The 22,577-nt window shown below is 47.5% G+C and overlaps 1 protein-coding gene across 1 annotated transcript; it reads right to left on the bottom strand.

Annotated features, from left to right (window-relative positions):
- Window positions 1-19: 19 nt before the first annotated feature.
- On the bottom strand, window positions 20-22,503 carry LOC135819461 (DNA repair nuclease APEX1-like). Its single transcript, XM_065332680.1, is given in 13 exon segments — window positions 20-1,087; window positions 3,378-3,558; window positions 4,505-4,567; window positions 4,570-4,619; window positions 6,334-6,364; window positions 7,595-7,666; window positions 9,687-9,730; window positions 15,102-15,166; window positions 16,255-16,341; window positions 16,573-16,630; window positions 20,417-20,496; window positions 22,173-22,235; window positions 22,350-22,503. Coding segments are annotated over 13 exon segments (936 nt in total). The 5' UTR covers window positions 22,368-22,503; the 3' UTR covers window positions 20-963.
- Window positions 22,504-22,577: the final 74 nt, after the last annotated feature.

Genomic DNA, 22,577 nt, shown 5'->3' with positions numbered 1-22,577 from the left:
AGGTAACAGCTATTCACTCTTCAGTAAAAACATGACTCACGGACGGATGTACACATGAATAATAATAAAGTACATAATGGTCAGTGCTACAGTCCATTTCAAAACTAGACGCGTACCTAGGCAGAAACCGTTATGCCAGCATCTATACCACATAAAATCTGTGATCACTTTGTGCATAAATTTTTCCAAATTGGGCGTCTGTTATCCAATCCTTTAGAAACTATATGAGAGTGTGGAGCGATCCTGAGCAATATTCCGAAAACTATTCTCAAAAAGTTCCAGCCAGATTTGAAATATTTAAAAAACCCTACGCGTCTATAGTTTTGAAATGCACTGTAGACCAATAATAGAAGTGCCACCTAGAATGCTGCAAGCAACAAACTTTCACAAAAAAACATTTTATAAAATAAAAAATAAACAGTGGAACTACATAATTATGACGGTAACTAACTGATGGTATTATAAATTTATCATACCACCCGATGAGCAGAACAAGCGCAGCAAGATCACTGAATGTGGATTGGCAATGACAATTTGCAACCTTAATGTACACGTTGCAATACACCACTGGCGTCAAAGTAACAGTTGACTGGAACTAACTTGCTTTTGGATGTTTTTCGCCATCCGAACATCTGCAACACGCTTTCCTGCACTTTACAAAAACTAAAAAATATTCATCACTTGGCTAGGCTGAGAACAGCAACGAATTGCAATCATTTGACGTACGTACGTGGACTTTAACCACTGCGACGTGGCACCATGTTCTCCATCAGCAGATGCACCACGGTCAGGCTACACCCTGCTATCCGATATCACACAGTTGATGGTGCACCTAGTACATTATATCACACAGTTGATGGTGCACCTAGTACATTGTACAAATTGTACACATACATTGGAGGCATGCTAAGGCCGGTTGTTCCAAAGCAGGGGATACGTTTGCGGCTGAGGAAATCATGATAATCATGACTTTTCTGAGAGGAAGAGCGTTACAGGACAGTGGTCACTGCCAAGCACGGCAGGGCGAATAACTGAGTCGCATAGGCGCTCCTTTAGGGCTTCGGACAGCACAAAGTAATCCAGTCTCCTGCATGCAAAAGAACGAACAGAAGTGCATTTTTAAAATAATATTTTCTTTCTTTCTCTTCTTTGTTCACTTTTCAGTTGCAAGTTTAGTGTTAGTACACACATTCGTTATTGCTCTCGCTTTCATTGTTAAAATTCACACTTGTAAATTTCACTGCTGTTGTTCTTAGGGCGCGTTTGGTTGGTACGAACTAGAACAGGATTCACCAGAACAGCGCGTTTGGTTGGGACTGCACCTGTTCTGGGTCGGCCAGAACATGTTCTGCTTGCTCCGGCCTCGAGGCCGGAGCAGACCGAGCAGTTTCACTTTTTCACAGTGAAACCTGGCGGGAACATCGATTTTGGTCCCAAATGATCACGTGCATACGCTTTTGGGTTGGACTCGTCGTACCGTACAAAGTGACCATGGTGACCCATACACATTTTGAAGAATGCACCAAGTTTGGCACATTTTTCCACAAAAATGTGCTCTGTTTCTGGAGTAGCGTTTGGTTGGCATGAGGCTGCTCCATGTGCACCAGCTGTTCGATCCTGTTCTAGATCGTACCAACCAAACGCACCCTTAGTGTTATTGATAATAAAAATGAAATAATATTTAAAAAATGTACAAAGATAACAAGAAGTCAACACCAACAACAATCTCCTAGCAGCCTTGAAGCATCGTATAAAGAATAAAGAATTGAAACATTTGATAAAAAAAAGAGAAGGACAAAATGTTACGAGTTATGACAAACTGTCCACCAACGTAACCAGATCTTATACAGTCAGCGAGTGCGATAAAATAGCACAACACTGGCAAGGAGTACTGAGCCATTTTGTCGCATTCGCTGACGGTATAAGATCTGGTCACGTTGGTGGACAGTTAGTCATAACTCGTAACATTTTGTCCTTCTCTTTTTTTTATCATAATTAAATTGGCTCACCATCCGAGTTCAACTTCGAAACATTTGAAAACAAAATTAAAAATCCGAGATCCGAGTTAAAAACAAAATTAATCAACAGTAGCAGCACCTGCAACAACAGCAGCATGCTGGTGCGACTTTTCTCTCGATGCCAGCAGGGGTCCCAGACTGCAAGGGCCAGTCCTGTCAGTTTCAAAGGAAATGTCACCCTGCTGTGAAAAAACCACCGAAATACAGACGCCCGTGCCCCCCCCCCCCCCCCCCCCCACCCCATACACAGATAACAGTGTCCCCTCTCCCATGCAAGGTCAGGGCTCACAGTAGGCATGCAGGATCGACAAAAGCGTCGTGCGAGGGCGGGTTTGGTGCACGTGAGTCGCGTGACCCCGGGAGAGTACCGATCGTGTACATCCCACGCATCCGAAACAGAACAGAAAAGAGAAAGAACCAGAGTTGTACTTGTACTGTTCTCGTAGTTTTAGAGCCGATGTTCGCGATATTTAGGAGGAGAAGGCGAAACGCAACCTGTGCTAGTCCCAGTAAAAACAACATGCCATGTTCGACCAAGAGCTGATCCTACAATGAGCGATCGTGATGATTCCACAGGTAAGAAGACAAACAAACGAGTCAGAGCTCGCCAGGCAGGTAACGCCGAGAACATGATGATACCACACGGAGCTGGTGATCGGATGGAGACCAGGTTTCCCAGGGTGCCAGTTCCTCCATGATGGCGAAATGCGCTGCCACAAGAACTCCAGCGAGAATGAAAGCACAGCAACCAACGCCGCGGGCGAACTGAGGAGAGAACACTGAACAATCTGTGCACAATGATTTTCTCTTCGACGGCACGCGTTGCTGTTCTGCTGCATGCATGCGTTTTTCTTGTTGTTTGATCTTCACACATTTTCGCGCAAGCGGTTGCGCGCCGCTGGGACTCGGGGTTACTAAAATTAGTACAGAGCATCTCCCCCTTGGTCGATTTGGACAATCTATGGCTCAAAATTTTCAGGAGACCCTGGCAAAGAAATTTACCGAGACGTTTTTGGATACTCCTTTCGAATGCTGTACTATATCTCACGAAGTTTACGCATATGCTCTGGCATACCCGTGTGAGTAATGAAAATTTGTTTCGGTAAATCTTTTGGAACACCTGTCATCTGTGCCTGGGCCAAGTCCCAGCTTCGTAGAACCTGGCTGAAGTGCTGCTAACTCCTTCAAACACCCCCTACTTCGAGCAAAAATGCGACGAAATGCTGACTGCTGATTGGCCAAGCTGGCATTTTGGAGCACGTGCACCGCCCCCATCTAATCGACGCTTTTCTACGCAACTGTGAGCCCTGAAGGTACTTATGCCCTGCCCCCATATACACAAGGATGCAGAGGACATACCAGCCAACATTTTTGGCACGTGCATTGCCCATGGCCGACCAGAAAGTGTAGGCAGCGGTCGTATCCGGGTACAGGTGACGATAGGTGTCGAAGAAGTCCTCACTAATCAGAGTGCTGAAGCCATCTCGCTCCTCGGGCGTGAAGCCGGCATTCTTCTTGTTCCCTTTCGGATTGGCCAAGTCTTCATCCACACGAACAAGCACACAGAAAGGGGAACACAGACTTCATTCAGAGGGGCAAGTACACAAAAAGAAACACAACTGGCTACTGAGTATTAAACAGTGCTGTAAATAGTTTGTGGGACGTGGATCATCCACCACCGCCGCCACCACAACCACCACGCCACAGAAAACATGGAGTCACACCCGCCCTGCAATGACAAATACTTCGGAAACATTTGACACCTTTAGTCTTAGACAGCAGAATGAACAATGTGACCTATTGCGTGACATACATGTACCGTAAAGTACCGCCAGAGCGCCCCACCATCTCATCCTTTCCTGGTCGTATTGTGGAGGTGGTCTGCTGTCTGTAGGTCATACGACATGAACCCTTGTACACATATTGCACGTTTTGCAGTCAATCCGTACCTTCAAGAGGACACAAGCTCCACACAAAACCTGCCAAGTGTGACCTTAGTACACTAAGATTCTCACATCGTACACACTTCGTTGCACTCTGCCATACGATTTTCCTTTCTCTGGCTGTAAAATCAAGGTGGGGCGCTCTCGCGAGACGGGGCGCTCTGGCGGTACTTTACGGTACATGTACACGGCCATTCGGCTTAAGGAATATGCACTTCAAGTACTCCTACTCAGAGCTTCATGCTATGTTACAGTATGTAAACATCAGGCCGCACAATTGTTGTCTGATGACTTCATAATGTGCGCAGTGAAACCTGTCTAAGCTCAAGGGACCTTCAAATGTGGTCCCCACGTACAGGTGGTCACCTTACCCAGGGTCATTGACTGGAAATTACACCCACTGGTACTAGTTGTAGTGATCCTCTAGGACAGGTGGTCGCCTTGGCAGGTTTTACTGTACTACTATGACGTCATAGTGGTTACTGCACTCTATGACGTCATAGTGGTTACTGCACTCCTATGACTTTATAGTGTTTACTGTACCAATGTCGAGGTGGCTGACATTCAGGTCACCGCACATCACCACCGGCTTCTTGCTGTGCAGATCTTCAGGTACGCACGGAACGCCGGGTCCCACTCCTTCACGCGGTAGTCCAGGCTGTGTGTGTGCACGTGTGCATGTGTGTGTGAGCAAGAGAGAGAGGAGAGAGAGGAGAGAGAGAGAGAGAGAGAGAGAGAGAGAGAGAGAGAGAGAGAGAGAGAGAGAGAGAGAGAGAGAGAGAGAGAGAGAGAGAGAGAGAGAGAGAGAGAGAGAGAGAGAGAGAGAGAGAGAGAGAGAGAGAGAGAGAGAGAGAGAGAGAGAGAGAGAGAGAGAGAGAGAGAGAGAGAGAGAGAGAGAGAGAGAGAGAGAGAGAGAGAGAGAGAGAGAGAGAGACAGAGAGAGAGACAGAGAGAGAGAGACAGAGAGAGAGACAGAGAGAGAGAGAGAGAGAGAGAGAGAGAGAGAGAGAGAGAGAGAGAAGAGAGAGAGAGAGAGAGAGAGAGAGAGAGAGAGAGAGAGAGAGAGAGAGAGAGAGAAGAGAGAGAGAGAGAGAGAGAGAGAGAGAGAGAGAGCAAGCAAGCAAGCAAACAGGCCATGCAAAACAACATAGAAGATAAAACCTTTTTTCAGAGTACTTACTCTCTGGCCGGATATTGACATACATATAATATTGGACAGAGCTAGAGAACAGCAGCGGAAGCGTGTATAGCATGGCTGTGCATGTTGTACGCGTATCTGGGTTATTATTATTATTATTATTATTACTCTCTGGCGGCCAGTTGCTTGCCAGCAACTCTCCACCCCAACACCACAATAAAACTGACGTATTTGTCAATGCTCAGCGGTGGGGGTTCACTTTTTGAAAGGTGTCACAACGAATGGCGGCAGGATGGAAAGAAGTGCTTTTAGCAGGATTTTAATATACGTGAACAAATAAAACTGCAGACAACAGTCGTCGGGGTATGTGACGATGTCACTAACGTTATCTCCTCTTTTGAAAGCCCGCTGGGAGGTAACAATACAAACGGCCCATATACAGACGAAGTGTATCCATACGTTACTATAGTGTCTTTTTTAGTGTTGAAACGAGCGTATCTATAACAAACGAGCGATCAGTTCCACTAACGAGCAAGCTATCGAGCGAGCTAGCGAGTTTCATCAATGAAATTATGATTTTTGAATATATTTTTTTCTAAGTTCGATTTTTTCAGCTGGTTCAAATTATCACCGCAAATTATCACCGCCGGCATTTGCGGTTGCTGCTGCTTCACTTCGGACTGCTGTTTGGTGTCGAGATGTCTTTTCAGCGCCGTCGTTGAGTAGCCTTTGTAAGAATAGACTGTTTTGCAAAGATTGCAAGTAGCCCTGTTCTTCGCTGAATCGCGGGAGAAAATTTCCAAACGAATGAGCGTAACTTTCACTCGAATGGAGGTGACCGAAGCATATCCTGCGACAGGTCAGAAGATGAGGAACAAGACATCAATAGAGTCCACCAAAGCTGCAACGACAACTGAAACAACTCAAGTGTTGTGCAGGCATACAGTCACTGTAACTGCGAGTGATTTTCACTTTGCGCGGGACTGGACTCTCGATCGACCAGGGAGTCGTAAAATATTTTTCTACTCCCCGGTCGACATGTACTGCCATGTGTACGGAGTACGGTGTACGGTGTTCGTTAGTGCAAACGAGCTGGCCGAACAAACGAGCCGAGTTTCTGGCGAGCGAGCTAACGAGTACCCAGTGAGATCGTTTCAACACTAGTCTTTTTGTAACAGTTGAATGGCAAGCGTACTGTGAGATACACACACCAGCCACGTTCCTTTCAGCTTACCGCACAAGCCCTCTTCCTGCATTCGGTACATCTACAGGACAAGCAAATAAACACACACACACACACACACACACACATACACACACGTAAGCACATACGCACACGCACACACACGCACACACACACACACACGTCAACACATGTAAACACATGCATGTGAGAAAACGAGTATGACACCAGAACAGATCAGATTTTACAATTCATGTATTAAACGTTACGGTATATCCCCAAAGTAAAAAGTCCCTAAGCACGTTGACAAGCACTATGTCGGCTGTTATCTGATCACTTTTGAGGTTATCGTGACACAGAAGCAGGATGGCCATGAAATCTGCAAAGCTGTCGGCCCTCTGTCCTGCCACAATGGGCACCAAACTGGAATGTACGGAACGTACGATGGTGCAAAAGTCTTATTGAAATGTAGTCTTGGCTGGAGAAGTGAAAAGCATGGACCAAGCTCTTGTTCCACCGTGAGCTGAGAGAGTATGAATGGTTCGTTTATCGAAAAAAAGAAAAGAAAAGGTATTCAGATAATTCAGGAGAAGTGATCATCTGCAGCTTGATTGGAAAGTAGAAACACATTGCAGCATTCAACCCGGCTCTTTCCGAACACACACATACGGTAACTTCGGTACAGGTAATTTTTACCTAAAATTCAACAATGCCATGCCACACAGTGTGCAAAAAGCATTTTCGGATCTGGAAAACTGGTTTACCAAAATTTTCGCGCTACTGAACCTTTGCTTTTGGGAAATACCAAAAGTATTACACGACCGGAAATCCCCGGTTTTACAGTACACACACACACACACACACACACACACACACACACACACACACACACACACACACACACAAATACGCACACATACATATTACATGCACATACATTATACTCAATCTGCAGACAGCTAGCCGTCGACCTTATCAGGTCGCCTCGAGCGGAGCTCAGAGTCAATGGCCAGAGTCAATGGCCGAACCGATCGCAATGAAGTCTAGAGTTTTGCACATACATATATACGTACAGGCGTCTAAGGTCCGCAGACTGCGTATAGGGCTCTATGTCCAGTAGACAGAGCCAGTAATACAAAGATTACACATCAACAGTGCAACCAGGTCCTTCCTTGACATTACTCAGAGTTTCGTGTAACACTCATAAGACGGCTGCACTGTTGCTGTTTGTGAATTGTACGACGTACTCGTATACAAACTAAACATTATGTACATAGACACTAGGACTGCTGCAGGACAGATACCGACTTACAGGAAGTCACAACGTACAGGTCCTCATACTCCGCCGTGATGACTCGACCCTCCTTGTCATGCTTTTCCTCGCCTGGACATCCACAAAGAAGGGAAATATTTCAACAATGAGGGTAGAACGAATAAAAACAAACTGCAGCACCAAGAAATGAAGAGCAGGAGCATTCGTCCACAGTAGTAAAGAGATGTGAGAAGGGTATAGTGTTGACAAGGTCACACTAGTCCACAGTAGTAAAGAGATGTGAGAAGTGTATAGAATTGAGAAGGTCACACTAGTCCAAAGTAGTAAAGAGATGTGAGGAGTTGAAGCGTTGACAAGGTCACACTAGTCCAGCCTGGCATGCCATAGCTCACACTGTACATGTTGACTGTCACAGAATGATGTGATAGTGACAGGCACGCAGGCACGCGAAGGGTGGCATACTGTAAGGCGAAGGTCACGCCAGCACAAAACTGTGATGGTACTGCACGCACCAGTGCACCAGTGGCTATGCAGGGTGACACCATCACTACATGTAGAGCAGTGCAGTGCAAGGAGTGGCAGCACTCAGAGGCACTGGTCCACCACTCAATATAAAGTCCATACCATAGTCTGTTTTCTGATGATCACTTAGTGCGTGAAACTCGGAGTTATAGCACTTTTTTCCATCCTCTTACATGTATTATTGTTTTAAAGTCTATACGATATTTATCACCAGTGGTGTTGGGTTAGAACACAATTCATCACCATATCCATGGGTCATACTTTGGTATACATGTAAAAACGGAGTTCCGATTCTGGTCAGGACCCAATAGATGCCAATCACACAGCCTTGTGCCGTATTGTGGTATATCGTGGCTGGGTGTGTGCGTAAGTGGTTGGGTGTGTGCGTGAGTGACTGCGTGTGTGTGTGTGTGTGTGTGTGTGTGTGTGTGTGTGTGTGTGTGTGTGTGTGTGTGTGTGTGTGTGTGAGAGAGAGAGAGAGAGAGAGTGGCTGGGTGTGGGCTTTAGTGACTGGGGGCATGCGTGAGTGACTGGGGGTGTGCTGGAGTGGCTGTGGATGGGGGTGTGCGTGAGTGACTGAGGTGTGGCTAGGGGTATGCGTCAGCGACACAACAATCCTGTGCATTTCTTGCAGCAAGAAGTCAACTTCATTGCCCCCCCCCCCCCCAAAACAATGAAGGTAAGAGGGAAAATGGAATAATTATGACAAGCGTGCGATCAACCTGGACGGACAACAAATGCAAACTATCGATGCCGGGGTTGGTTGACACAACATTCATATTCGATTACAAGCAGCTTGGTCCCAGTGAAACGTGAAGCTGTAAAAATCAGTTTTAAACTAAACTGTCTAAAGAGGATATTTACTCCGGTCGCATGACACACAGCATGCATGATCGCCGGCCTCGGGCACTAGCACTGTTGCATGTCACAAGTCACATGACAGCGTGTGGTGAGTTACCATGGTCACCAGTACTGTAGTCAGAATACAAGGGCCAGACCATGTGACACTTGCCCAGGTACTGCAGGCACTGCAGGCAGGCCATTAAACACAACCCTGCATGTGACTCGGCATGTGACCGACGAGCAATTTCTGTAGAGGTCAGCCAGGTGATGCCAGAGATCGTGAATGTACTCCAATATGCATATACATGTACGGGCAATTTGCCACCTCTTTCGGGCTCTATGCCACCTTTCCGTTCCATAAAACAAATATCAGAACAAGATCTGTGGACAATTACCTGGAGAATCTGAGATCCTCTCTAACTTGTAAGCATATTAAATCAAGAGTACATGAAACCCGGAGTGTGCAGCTTGAATGGCTTGGTGTCACGGCGACTGGATTACATCGTTATAGTGATGCAGTGTATACAAACAGGATTCAAACAGATCTCCTGGTGCTTCGCAACTGCAGCTCAGGTGTATGTACTATGGGACTTCCCACCACTTGCCTGCCTCGACTACAAGTATAAGTATGAGTAATCCAGGAATTTCGCCATGACAGACAGCCATGCAGAAAATAGGTCTCCAGCTGCACGCTCTAGGTCTCATGTACTCATGTACTCATGGCATGATAGCAATACAAATGCCTACTTCTAGTCACTTCACATACCGATGCCATAGGTAACATTCAACGGCTTTGTCTTGCTCAGAAGCCTAGAATATACAGAAACAAATACACATACACACGCGCATATGCGTACGCGTGCGCGCGCACACACACACACACACACACACACACACACACACAAACATGTGTGGACCAGAGAAATAGCGTCTAGGATGGCAATACAGTAACATCGAGATTCTAAGAGCACGGGGGGGGGGGGGGGGCATAGACCATGTAACAGAGAAAGAGCATGTGCAGCGGAGCATAGGACGCTGACACTGCAAAACAACAAACAAGTAAGTGATACAGGACCAGTTTTCACGATACAGTAATGGACATGAATCATCTCTTAGCTAAGATCACCGCCACTGTCACCACCACCAGAGTATACTTGGCACTTCCTGGTGGGGGAGTAATGTGGCGTCCCCACTCAGTCACATGACACCGGCAATCAAATTTATTCCCGTAGCTATGCAAAAGACGATACTTCAGTATCGTCTGGCGCTAGCCAGGGTCCACACAGCTATAATTTCGTGTTTGTTTGTTTGTGCCATCGGCATGCCGGTGCTATCCCGTACCTGTCCCGTACCGTACCATCAAAGACAGCTGGCCATGGCCACAATATTCAAATAGGCTTTTCAAATGCAAGATCATAACGTGAAGCAACTTGGAAGAATGAGTATGTATGCGAAGTGTATCGGGGGAATGCATGCATAGCGATAGTGCGGGTTGGAATCCTAGGTTATTGTTTTGAAATAAAATAGGAGAAATGAAAAATTTACAACTTCCCTATCCTTTTTTTGCCTAGGTCATCAAGGTGGCAGACGGTGTCGTAATACCCTTGAATGACAAGAGAAAGTTTATTTATTTCGCTCAGGGCCCTACACTGTGCTTTTTTGCCTGGCTCATCATGCATGTTATTCGAACTGATGGATACTTTTTGCAATACAATGATGTAGCCGATCAGTTCGTTGTGGTATGGTTGGGCATTGTAGCCGTCATGGTCGACGTAAAACACTATAGCCAATCAATGGAAAAACATTTCCATCAGTTCTAATAACATGCATGATGAGCTAGGCAAAAAAAGCATAGCGTAGGGCCCTGAGCTTCCAAGCTCTCTCGTTTTCCACTGATTTTCTCAATATATTTATCACTGCCTCATTTGAATTGAAAGCCGTACTAACGAGTTGCCCACAGTGTCAACCGCTGGCACTACAGTACTACGCATTTTACAGTAACGTTGTACCGTAGTGCATCATCCCTTTTACGGTTGTCATTGTCTTCTCTCCTTTTTTGGTTTTCTCTCTCAGTCCTGAGGTGTTTCCTAGCAGTTACTCAAGAACTCCTTCCAGAATAACAATACTTTTTCTCCTCTGGAATTTCGTGGTCTGAGGTAGCGAAACCGTCTAAAACTCCCGGTTTATTCCTCAGTGCGCTACCCTGCTGTTACCTTTGACCATTCTCCTCCAAGGTCGTCCAAAGGGCAAGTTGTCTCCTGTTGTCGCAATATGTGCGAATGCCGGATTAGTCGACTGCCAATATTTGAATACATGCTACGAGTGCAATTTGAATTTACAGTATTTACAATTTGTCTTTACGTCGCACTCTTACCTAAGGTATATCCCAGGAGCGATAGGGTCCAGGTCCACTGCCCATAGCTAAGTTCTAGGTATAGTAAGTATTTGTAGTAAGGTAGCTTGACACATGACTTGCTTCGCTCTATAATCTTGTTCTGAAATGAATTGCATGTGTGGAATTATTAATTATTATCTCTTCGATCGAACGGTCGATTTAGGGCGCGTTTGGTTGGTACGATCTAGAACAGGATTCACCAGAACAGCGCGTTTGGTTGGGACTGCACCTGTTCTGGGTCGGCCAGAACATGTTCTGCTTGCTCCGGCCTTGAGGCCGGCGCAGACCGAGCAGTTTCACTTTTTCACAGTGAAACCTGGCGGGAACATCGATTTTGGTCCCAAATGATCACGTGCATACGCTTTTGGGTTGGACTTGTCGTACCGTACACAGTGACCATGGTGACCCATACAAATTTTGAAGAATGCACCAAGCTTGGCATATTTTTCACAAAAATATGCTCTGTTTCTTGAGTACTGTAAGACATGTTATTATAACGAGTCGCAAATTTAACGATTGTCCAAAATTCATAGGTTAACGAGAAGATATGTTAACGATCTTGCAGTATTCTGCCATATCCACACACAGCATATATGAAGCAGTACGGCCTCAACGGATCTTATTATAACGAAGAAATGTCATCCGTTAAAACGTTAGATTTGCTTCCTCGTTATATATACATGTCTTACAGTACCGTTTGGTTGGCATGAGGCTGCACTATGTGCACCAGCTGTTCGATCCTGTTCTAGATCGTACCAACCAAACGCACCCTTATTTGAACTGCATTTTTCTGATTTATTTATTTTCCTTTTTTGCATGCACGCACTGTCAGCGCTCCAGTGCAGCCGCCATCTTAGCGTCGATACGCGATCGCGGGATCGCTACGATGCACTTCCCAAACTGGTTGGCTTTTGCACGCAGCAAAATCATGATAATCTATTTTTGGTTTCACATTTTGCACACAGTACGCTGGCAGAGCATGCATACGCTGCCATGCGAGCGAATCCTTTTTCGGAGTGCTCTCTTGTAGTGCTTCGTGTCCTTCTCTCGGTAGTTTTCTCTCTCCAAGCAGTGTTCTTTATGTGGTGAAAGAAGTAACAACAAACCAGGTCTCTCTCCCATCTTGAAGTTGTCGCGGCAGCTGCTGGCCAGCTGTCCGCGACAGTGTGTGCATGATTGTACAGTAGAAAGTGAAGTGTTTTACCACACCTGTGGTGTTCGATGCCAACGCTATGCATGCATATGCCGAGGCCAAGTCTGCCTTGGCTGCCACCACTCAGCTACATTATCCACTGCCGGACGCAGAGCTAAGGCTCATGGTGGATGCCTCCGATTATGCCATTGGTGCTGTATTACACCACAGTGTGGGTAGCGATCAACAGCCACTGGCCTACTTTTCCAAAGTCCTGAAACCAGCGGAGACCCGTTACAGTACATTCGGCCGGGAATTGTTAGCTATTTCTTTTGGCCATCAAGCATGTCTGGCAGCAGCTAGAGGGTCGTGGTTTTCATGTATTCACTGACCACAAGCCACTCTGTTTCTCTTTCTCCTCAAATTTCTCAAACTACAGCCCGAGGGAATCACGTCATTTGGCCTTCATCTCTGAATTTACCACCGACATCCGACATGTCAGTGGTGCTGCCAACCCTGTTGCAGATGCATTATCTCGGCCCTCCGACGTGTGTACAGTGGTGCCTGCTACCGACCTTGCTGCCCTCGCTAATCCTCAACAATCTGACCCAGACTTGGTCAAGCTCCGATCTGCCCCATCTCCCGGCACTTTCATTCAATGGTCGTGTCGCTACGTCAGCCCTAATACGTATCTGCATGGTGACATCTTTACCAGTTCTTTCCGTCCGTATGTACCTGCATCTCTCCGCGAAGCTGTTTTCAACCAATTGCACAACCTTGCTCACCCTGGTACTCGCTCGTCAGTACGTCTCCTCACTGCTAGCTATTTCTGGCCTGGTATACGCAAGGATGTCCGCGACTTAACCCGCCGTTGTTTAGCTTGTCAGCAAGCCAAAGTTCACCGTCACACCAAATCTAGCCCTTCCCGTTTCTTGACTCCTGGCGAACGGTTCTCGGTTGTCCACATTGATCTAGTTGGCCCTCTACCATCATGCTCCGGTTGCACATATTCGCTTACGTGTATTGACCGCTACACTCGGTGGCCAGACGCACTGCCAATACCGGACAGCAGGACTCCAACAGTGGCCCGGGCTTTCCTGTTGCATTGGATCGCCCGATAAGATCAATGGTCGCTCAGACACGGTCTCCATTGACCGCCTCAAGCCCGCATTTGTGTGATGTCCGCCTCATTGCTTGCCTTGGTCTATTTCTTTTGCCCGCTTTCGCGTGTTTCTTCCTGTTTCTTTGTTTTTTTTAAAAATATGTTTCCTCTTTAGTGTTTGGCCCATTCACTGCTCAGCTTTTGCTGTATGACTTGCTCACTGGTGGGGGAGTAATGTGGCGTCCCCACTCAGTCACATGACATCGGCAATCAAATTTATTGTTCTCCACTGATTTTGTCATTATATTTATCACTGCTTTATTTGAATTGAAAGCCGTACTAACGAGTTGCCCAAAGTGTCAACCGCTGGTACTACAGTCCATTTCAAAACTATAGACGCGTACCTAGGCAAAAACCGTTATGCCAGCATCTATACCACATAAAATCTGTGATCACTTTGTGCATAAATTTTTCCAAATTGGGCGTCTGTTATCCAATCCTTTAGAAACTATACGAGAGTAATTGTGGAGCGATCCTGAGCAATATTCCGAAAACTATTCGCAAAAAGTTCCAGCCAAATTTGAAATATTTCAAAAACCCTACGCGTCTATAGTTTTGAAATGCACTGTACTACGCATTTTACGGTAACGTTGTACCGTAGTGCATCATCCCTTTTACGGTTGTCATCGTCTTCTCTCCTTTTTTGGTTTTCTCTCTCAGTCCTGAGGTTTTTCCTAGCAGTTACTCAAGAACTCCTTCCACAATAACAATACTTTTTCTCCTCTGGAATTTCGTGGTCTAAGGTCGCGAAACCGTCTAAAACTCCCGGTTTGTTATCTCATTATCCCACAGGCCCAAGGGCGAAACTTTGGAGAGGTAATTATAAATTTTTATCACATGTCACGTGACTGTTTCCTTGGATCGGGCCAATCACTGATCTGTATGAGCGGGCAATAAATCAGTCCAACGCCCGCGTCCAAAGCCCGTCGTCCGTGGTAACCCTGACAGTGACACCGGACGCGTGAAATCTACGGCCAGTACGGGATTTGAACACGGTGACTGTGTACAGTGCAGCGTACATGTGAACACGTGTTCGAAAGTGGCGATCCCAGCTTTTCTTTTTCTTTCCTTTCTTTCCTTTCAAGTGTTGCTGCACACGAGGTCGACTTTCTCCTTTAGTTTTGATTCTTTCAGGTTAGCGTATTCAGTAATGTTAGGCTGAAAGTGATAAATCCATTATGGCATGCCGCATGGTTGGTGAGGCAATAATGGATTCCCAGTGCCCTCCAAGTGAGCCCTCGGGCTCACTTGGAGGGCACTGAAAATCCATTATTGCCCTCCCAACCATGCCATAATATATACATAATAAATGAATTGCAGCGCAAGACGGTGGTGGTGGTGGTGGTGGTGGTGGTGGTGGTGGTGGTGGTGGTGGTGGTGGTGGTGGTGGTGGTGGTGGTGAACATAAATTTCATCAAGCTAAGTCACTCTTTTACTACTATGACTAAGGCAGTATTCAGATACCGGGGGTACGTCCTGGTGTAATTCTTACCCAGTTCCAGCATAACCCTTCTGCTCTGCTGAGCTCCAATATTGGTGGTAGCCACTTAGCCCAAGCTGTGCATGGCAATACAAGAAAATAGAGTCAGTTGAAAATAAGCGAACGAGCGAGTGTGTGTGTGTGTGTGTGTGTGTGTGTGTGGGCGTGTGTGTGGGCGTGTGTGTGTGTGGGGGGGGGGGGCAGGTGTGTGTGCGGGTGTGTGTGTGTGTGTGTGTGTGTGTGTGTGTGTGTGTGTGTGTGTGTGTGTGTGTGTGTGTGTGTGTGTGTGTGTGTGTGTGTGTGTGTGTGTGTGTGTGTGTGTGTGACTCTGAGCGTTGGCTCATGGAATGTTCGCTCTGTTGTGGAGAGTGATGGACCAGTTCTAGCGGCAGCCGTGAGAGGAATCATTTCCGATGATAAGCCAGATCCATAGCTGCTGGAGATGGCTCTCTCGAACGTGGTCCCGCTCGTCGTTCTATATTGTCGGCCCCGTAAGGGGACACGTGACTGCAATGGCAGTGTTTACCAGGACCAGGTGTGTGTGTGTGTGTGTGTGTGCTACAGACAGGTAACTGTCTTGGCCGTTCTATGCCGATGTACTCCGTGTGGTGTAGACCAGGTGTGCATTGGTGGTCGATTCACATGGCTTCGCAGGTTGTGTGGATTGTGTTATCTGGCGCTAGTCTTGATCTGTCTCATTCAGATCTTGTCCGCTATCGTTGCTATAAGAGACAATCTGTGGGTGGTGCACATCCAGTGCATTTGCAGATTCGCGTGCTTCTTTTGCGACGGGCGTATACATGGTGCATGGTACGGATGGAGCACATTGTAAAGAGGTCTATATAGTGCTACAACTTCCCTTCAGCCTACAAGACTCCAAAGTCAGCAGTACAGGCAATCATAGTGCTTGTAATAGGCCAGTCACACCCCAGCCATACCATGCACACACACACGCACATGCACAACAAAGCCTTGCACTCGACCAGAGCCAGCAAAAAAACCAGCAGTGTAAACATGAAACAACAACAGCAAAAAAACACCAACAGCAAAGAACACACCAACAGCAAACAAACACCAACAGCAAACAAACACCAACAGCAGCAAACAAACAACAACAGCAAACAAACAACAACTATGGCAAGGTTGGCAGTGGCATGCTACATACGTCGGGTAAGTCAGCCTCCGAGCACTTCGTCTCCTGCAGGCACAGTACATCCGGGTTCTCCTTCTTCAGATAAGCCTGAGGATTTTTCTGCACGCAAATAGCACACAAACTCACGCTCACGTTCTCTTCACGCGTAAACACACTAGATCTAGCTCACTGGACACACAGACAATACATTGTAGTGAACAAAATAACTTTAAATAAGATGTGGTGAAAATACGGAGAGGAAAAGAACTTCAAAGAAGACGCGCACTGTTGGTAGTTATAGGCTTGTTGAGCACACAAGAGCAGCTCATCTACAACAAACACACACCTTACCTTTGCCCATGCGCGTATTCCATTGATGTTCCAGGATACCACTTTCAACGCATGCGATCTACATGCAAATATACACAACAGAATAATGTTGAATTTCAAAACAACAGCGCCGATACGGGGCCCACTCGTGCCAAAATGTCGTATGACGCCTGTATACTTGAATGCAGCGCACAGCGTTTTCAGGTCTACTGACACGACAACACTGACAAAAGTGTGCACACAGACGGAGCATAGCATCATTTCCAAACTGTAACAGGACATGCCGTGGGCACCCGGCTGCAGTGCTACGGCACATGTACAGTGTTGCTCAATGAAATCCAGTCGCGTCACTCAAGTACACGTCGGGCGTTAAGCAGCCCTAGACCCGCGAACACCAGGCTGCGAAATGGTGTAAGGCGCAAACTTGAGTGACGTGACTGGATTTCATTGAGCAGCACTGTACTAAAACTCCATTACAGAGTGTAAGCCACACTTTTGCCACTAAAACTTGTCAAGTTGACCAGAAATTTGCCCTACGACTTGAACCCTGCACATGCATTTCAGACAGAATTTTCAATGCAAAGAAAGTTGCAAACTTTAGTATGACTCTTTGCTCTAAGAGAGGAGGGTTTATACGGGTGCGGCTATAAACATCCTAGAAAATACTGCATGCCATTTCGCTTTTGGGTGAAATCCTGTGCGTGCGTGCGTGCGTGCGTGCGTGTGTGTGTGTGTGCTTCAACCGCTGCTCGACGACCGCAATGAATACTATGCAACATGGGTGTCAAATGGGACATGGGATGAAGATCACCAGCAATACAAGAATGCCCGAAGCAGGGCCTGTCTTGCAGTACGTAAAGCCAAGGACAACTGGTTCTCTGAGCAAGCGAGTAAGATCGACGAAGGTCGGTTCAACTCAGCACGAGTGTGGAATGGTATCAAGGCTATGCAGTCTGCACGACGCAGCCTCGTACCAAGTCCGGCTGTTGCTGTGCAGGACGAAAATGGAAACCTATGTACATCGGCGGAGGAACATGGCCAGCGCTTCCGATGCCATTTCACTGGCGTTCTAAACATCCGGAGTGAAATTGATATTGAAACTGTGAATGAACTGCAGCAGCAGACTATTGATGATCAGCTTGCCGAGGTGCCGAGTCTCGAGGAGATTAGGAGATCTGTGGGACGCCTGCGTGGCGGCGGTGCTGCTGGGGCCTCGGAAATATTGCCTGAGATGGTGAGGGCTGGAGGAGATGAGTGCATGCTTCAGCTGATGGACATTGTCCAGGCGGTGTGGAGGACCGGCGAGGTTCCCCAGGACTGGCGAGATTGCAACCTGCTCCCCAACCCCAAGAAGGGAAACCTTGCCTTGTGCGACAACTGTCGCGGGATCGCACTGCTGGATGTCGTCGGGAAGGCTGTTGCTTCACTAATCCAGCGCATGCTACAGACACTAGCCGAAAACCTCTTGCCCGACACGCAATGTGGATTTCGCAGAGGTCGCTCCTGCACCGATATGGTCTTCACTGTACGGCAGATCACCGAAAAGCTATACGAACACCCCTGCAAAGGATTCCTTGTGTTTGTGGATCTACGCAAGGCCTACGATTCCGTAAATCGCTCGTGCCTATGGCTAGTACTCAGCAGGGCTGGGGTCCCCGACCATCTTATTACCATCATCAAATCGTTTCACTCGCACTTGTTCTACCCAATATCCAGGTCGAGCCAATCGAGGTTAACAATGGTCTTCGGCAGGGCTGCTGCATGGCGCCAACATAATTTAACATCTACATGTGGGCTGCCTTTCAACTGTGGTACAGGGCGATCGAGAACGTCCCTGATATTGGTCTTCCTGTTGCTACAAACACAGGTGGTAAACTGCTGTTTCGACGGAAAGCGACCGACGTCATCAAGATGCACAACGATTGCCAATTTGCTGACGACTCAGCCTTGATTGCCACGTCGTACACGGGCGCGCAACAGGTTTTGACCATCTTTATGGACATAGCTGCCGTCTTTGGTCTCAAGGTGAACCTCGCCAAAACGAAGGTCATGCCAGTTGGCTATGCTATCAAACCCGCCGACCGGCTTCCCCTACTAGTGGCAGGGAACACTGTCGAGAGTGTCGAGGAGTTCCGCTATCTTGGTTCATTGGTACACACTACTGGCCGCTCCTCCCAAGACATCAAGTCGCGCATTGAAGGGCCATCACGGGCTTTTGGTGTACTCCGTCGCTCGGTCTTCATGGACGCTAACCTGTCCATTGCTACGAAGCGTGTGGTTTATGAAGCGTGCGTACTGTCACTGCTGCTGTACTGCTCCGAATGTTGGGTACCTCTGCAGCAGGACATCACCGCCCTATCTACTTTTCACTTCCGCTGCATTCGGTCGATTCTTGGAATTACCCGACAGGCAGTCTGGAGTGACCGAATAACGAACACCCAAGTCCTGGCGATCTGGAATGACACCAAGCAGGACGATATCCCAACTCGCCTGCTTGGACGGCGGATGGAGTGGCTTGGCCACGTTACCAGGATGGACGACGACCGCACCCCTCGCCAGCTGTTATTCGGGTCACTGCTACCTACACGCCCTGCATGTGGTCCCCGAAAGCGTTGGCGTGATGCCGTCCGAACTGACATCCGTCACCTCCATCTGGAAGAAGATTGGTTCGACACCGCGCAGCAGCGGGGAGAGTGGCGCACAGCATTCAGAACTGCTTCACCACCACAGCCGGCCTCTCGTGAACGGAGTCAGTGCAGTATCTGTAACAGATCCTTTTCGAAGAGCGGCCTGCCACGCCACAAGTGCACTGAAGAGCGTCGCAAACCCGTAGCAGACCAGGCTGGCAGCAGGCAATGCACCGCATGTCTTCGCTGGTTTCGCAGCCCTGGCGGACTGGCCGTCCACAAATGCCTGGATATGCCCCCATCTGCTACTCCAGTGCACGGCCAAGCCACCGCTGCTGGACCATCGTGTGACACCCGCCAGCGGCTCGCCCTACCTTGCTGCAGAGCCCACTGCAGCCAATGGATCAATGAAATGGCTAGGAAATCTCGCTAGGACGTTGATGCGACACAGCACCTCAACCCAACTCTCCATGTCTGTCGGCCCCTCACACGAGGGGACATGTAACCGGAAACGGCAATGTTCAGGACAGGACAGGACAGTGCGTGTGTGTGATGTGTGTGTGTGTGGGGGGGGGGGGGGGGCTTGTGTGTGTGTGTGTGTGTGTGTGTGTGTGTGTGTGTGTGTGTGTGTGTGTGTGTGTGTGTGTGTGTGCGTGTGTGTGTCCCATATGGTGCAGTGGTATGCGCAGTCGATTTCCAATCGAGAGGTTGCAGGTTCAATTCCCGACGATTACGTTTCCACACGTCTTTCTTCTCTTTCTCGTTCTCCTAGCTCTTCTTTCACTCTCCTGGGTGGTTACCAACAGCCAGCGTACGTCGGAGTATGTGGTGTGGCGTGTGTGTGTGTGTCAAAAAAGAATGGAAAAATGGAAAACAATGAAAAATGAAAAGTAGGGATTCACTGGCCAGAAAAAGCCACTTCAATCAGCTGTGGTGGATACCAGGCTAAAACTAGTGGCAGTCAATTCATCAGCCTTGCAAGCTGTTGAATGGTGTAATCCCAGCACAAGTTGCTATGTCTAACATAGCTGTTCGCTATCATCGCTTCCGCGATGGGCATGTCTGAGTCTGAGTGTGTGAGCATGTTGGGGTGCAATATAGTGGTAGTCTCTGCCTTTCTATAGATAATAGTCAAACATTACACCAGGTGTTCACACCACTTGCCATGAATCCCAACCACCAGCACCAGCATCAACACCAGCACCACCCTCAATCAATGTCAACATCATGGCACTTACTTGCCATTAGCTGCAAGCCGAGTGCAGGCCATTTTGTCGCTGCCAGAGGCGGTGGCAGCAGCTAACTCAGTGGACTCGTCCTGCCACACACACACACATACACACACACACACACACACACACACACACACACACATGCGCACACACACACATGCACGCACACACACACACACATGCGCGCACACACACACACACACACACACACACACACACCAAGCAAACAGTGGACAGGATCATCGTTAGACTTGGAGTGCTGCTATGTGGAGGAATCCAAGTCAATACACTAAGGGTGCTTTCGAATTGTCTCTAGGTAGTTGGAGAATTATTTTATCCTGGAAGTCGAAGAAACTGGCATAATTTAGGAATAGGGCTCGAAGAATTCGGAGATCTTTCATGCATGCAAATCGCCAAAGGCATCGCAATCTTGAACGACTCGAATGAAGTACGCACTGTGCGTGTGCGAAAAGGGAATGATTCCACCTGTACCTAGAACTAGCACAACAACATTAGTCCACAGCCAACAGTATGCAACTATGATCTCCTTTCTGCGGGCCTGATGTGCGGGGTTGCCGCCTTCATTACATCATGCAGCTACTGCATAGCAGGAAATTTTCGGACAAAGCTGAATTTCGACCTTTCGTACGGATTTTATTTTCGCACAGTGTTGCATGCTAAATGCACGTGTTCGCAAGCAGTACGCATGTATACTATTGTGTAGTGTACATAATTTCACATGAACACATTTTAGTGCAGAATTTATTTTAGTCCAAAAGAGGCCATGTACGAAATTGTACGAAAATAAATTCCGTCCGAAATTTTCCTGCTATGCAGTACCTCTGATTATCCGTGCACGGAGGGAAATCAACTACATGCCCACTGTACCACACTTTCCCTGCGGCTTGAAACCAACTTTCGTAAGGAACTGCAGTTCATTCCTCCAAGATAATAGATGATATGCCAAATAACGTGCAACTAGACTTGAGAGGGCATTGCAGAGTAGTTGCATACAAAGTTCAAAGTTGTACGGTTACCTGTGACTTGTGCTCCTGCAGAATTCAGGGCCTACCGTGTACACATTGTAGTATAATTTGTATGCAACTTGTGTGCGATGCCCTCTCAAGCCTAGTTGCACGTTATTTGGCATATTATCATCTATTAGTCCACGCGCATAGAGATTGTGCTGGTACTCGAGCGAACCCAACAAAAACGGTTGAGCTGATACGAGATATTGTGAGTGTAAGTACACGAGTACAGGGTGTCGTGCAGGCAGGCTATGTAATACAAGCAGCACGTAGCGCATTGACCAATAATCACAGTAGCATATACTCTTGGCGAGGGACTCTTGACGTGCATTGACCCATAATCACAGTTGATGTAGGTGAAATCCGGGGCCTATTAAAAGTGAATATCGGCTCCTCGCTGCTACCGTACAATTTTGATACGCACAGGAGTGGTGCTCATAAGATAACGACATAACCGCAAGCCACATGGATGGGGAGAGGCCGCAATAGGCACTCACGGCCCCGGTGCGTACTGGCGATGTGTAAGCCAACCCTCCGTGTAAAATTGTGCGATTCATTGATACCCTCTTTATTTTTGAGCTGGGCCATTAATATTTTGCCCCTCCCCCCCCCCCCCCCCCCCCCACACACACACAACTACAAAAATTAATACAACGCACAACCAGGTATTTTAAACACAAGCTCAACACACATGTTGGCTATAGTCTACCCCACAGACAAGAGTACAGGCTGACCTCGGCGGGAGGATCACTGGTTTTCACTCGCTTGGCTGGCTGTGAATCACCTGCCTCCTCTCCCTGTGTATGCAGTTACATCCAAACAAACGGAGTACGCGCAGAGCAATCAAATTTTGAACACTCATTCAAGCTTGATTCGGCACGCTCTGCTCCAACTAATACTTGAAATTTTACCTTGCGTTTGCGAGGCATTCTCCCGGCCAGTCACGAAAGGTGTTTCTAAGCTAATGACAGTAATGTTTCGGCCTAAGGTAAGACGAGAAAATTAATGGAGATAGAAAAAGCGGATACCCATTCATCGATTTTGTTTTGGTCTGAGCGTGTATCACGCGTGCCAAATCCTGTTTGGCGCCATATGCATGGCGAAAAACATGTAGGGGGAACTCAGACCTGGTCTCGATC

This window comes from Sycon ciliatum, chromosome 1 (assembly GCF_964019385.1).
Source record: "Sycon ciliatum chromosome 1, ocSycCili1.1, whole genome shotgun sequence".
Taxonomy (NCBI): domain Eukaryota; kingdom Metazoa; phylum Porifera; class Calcarea; order Leucosolenida; family Sycettidae; genus Sycon; species Sycon ciliatum.
Note: the sequence above shows the minus strand (reverse complement) of the source record. Positions and strands in the feature narration are given on the sequence as shown.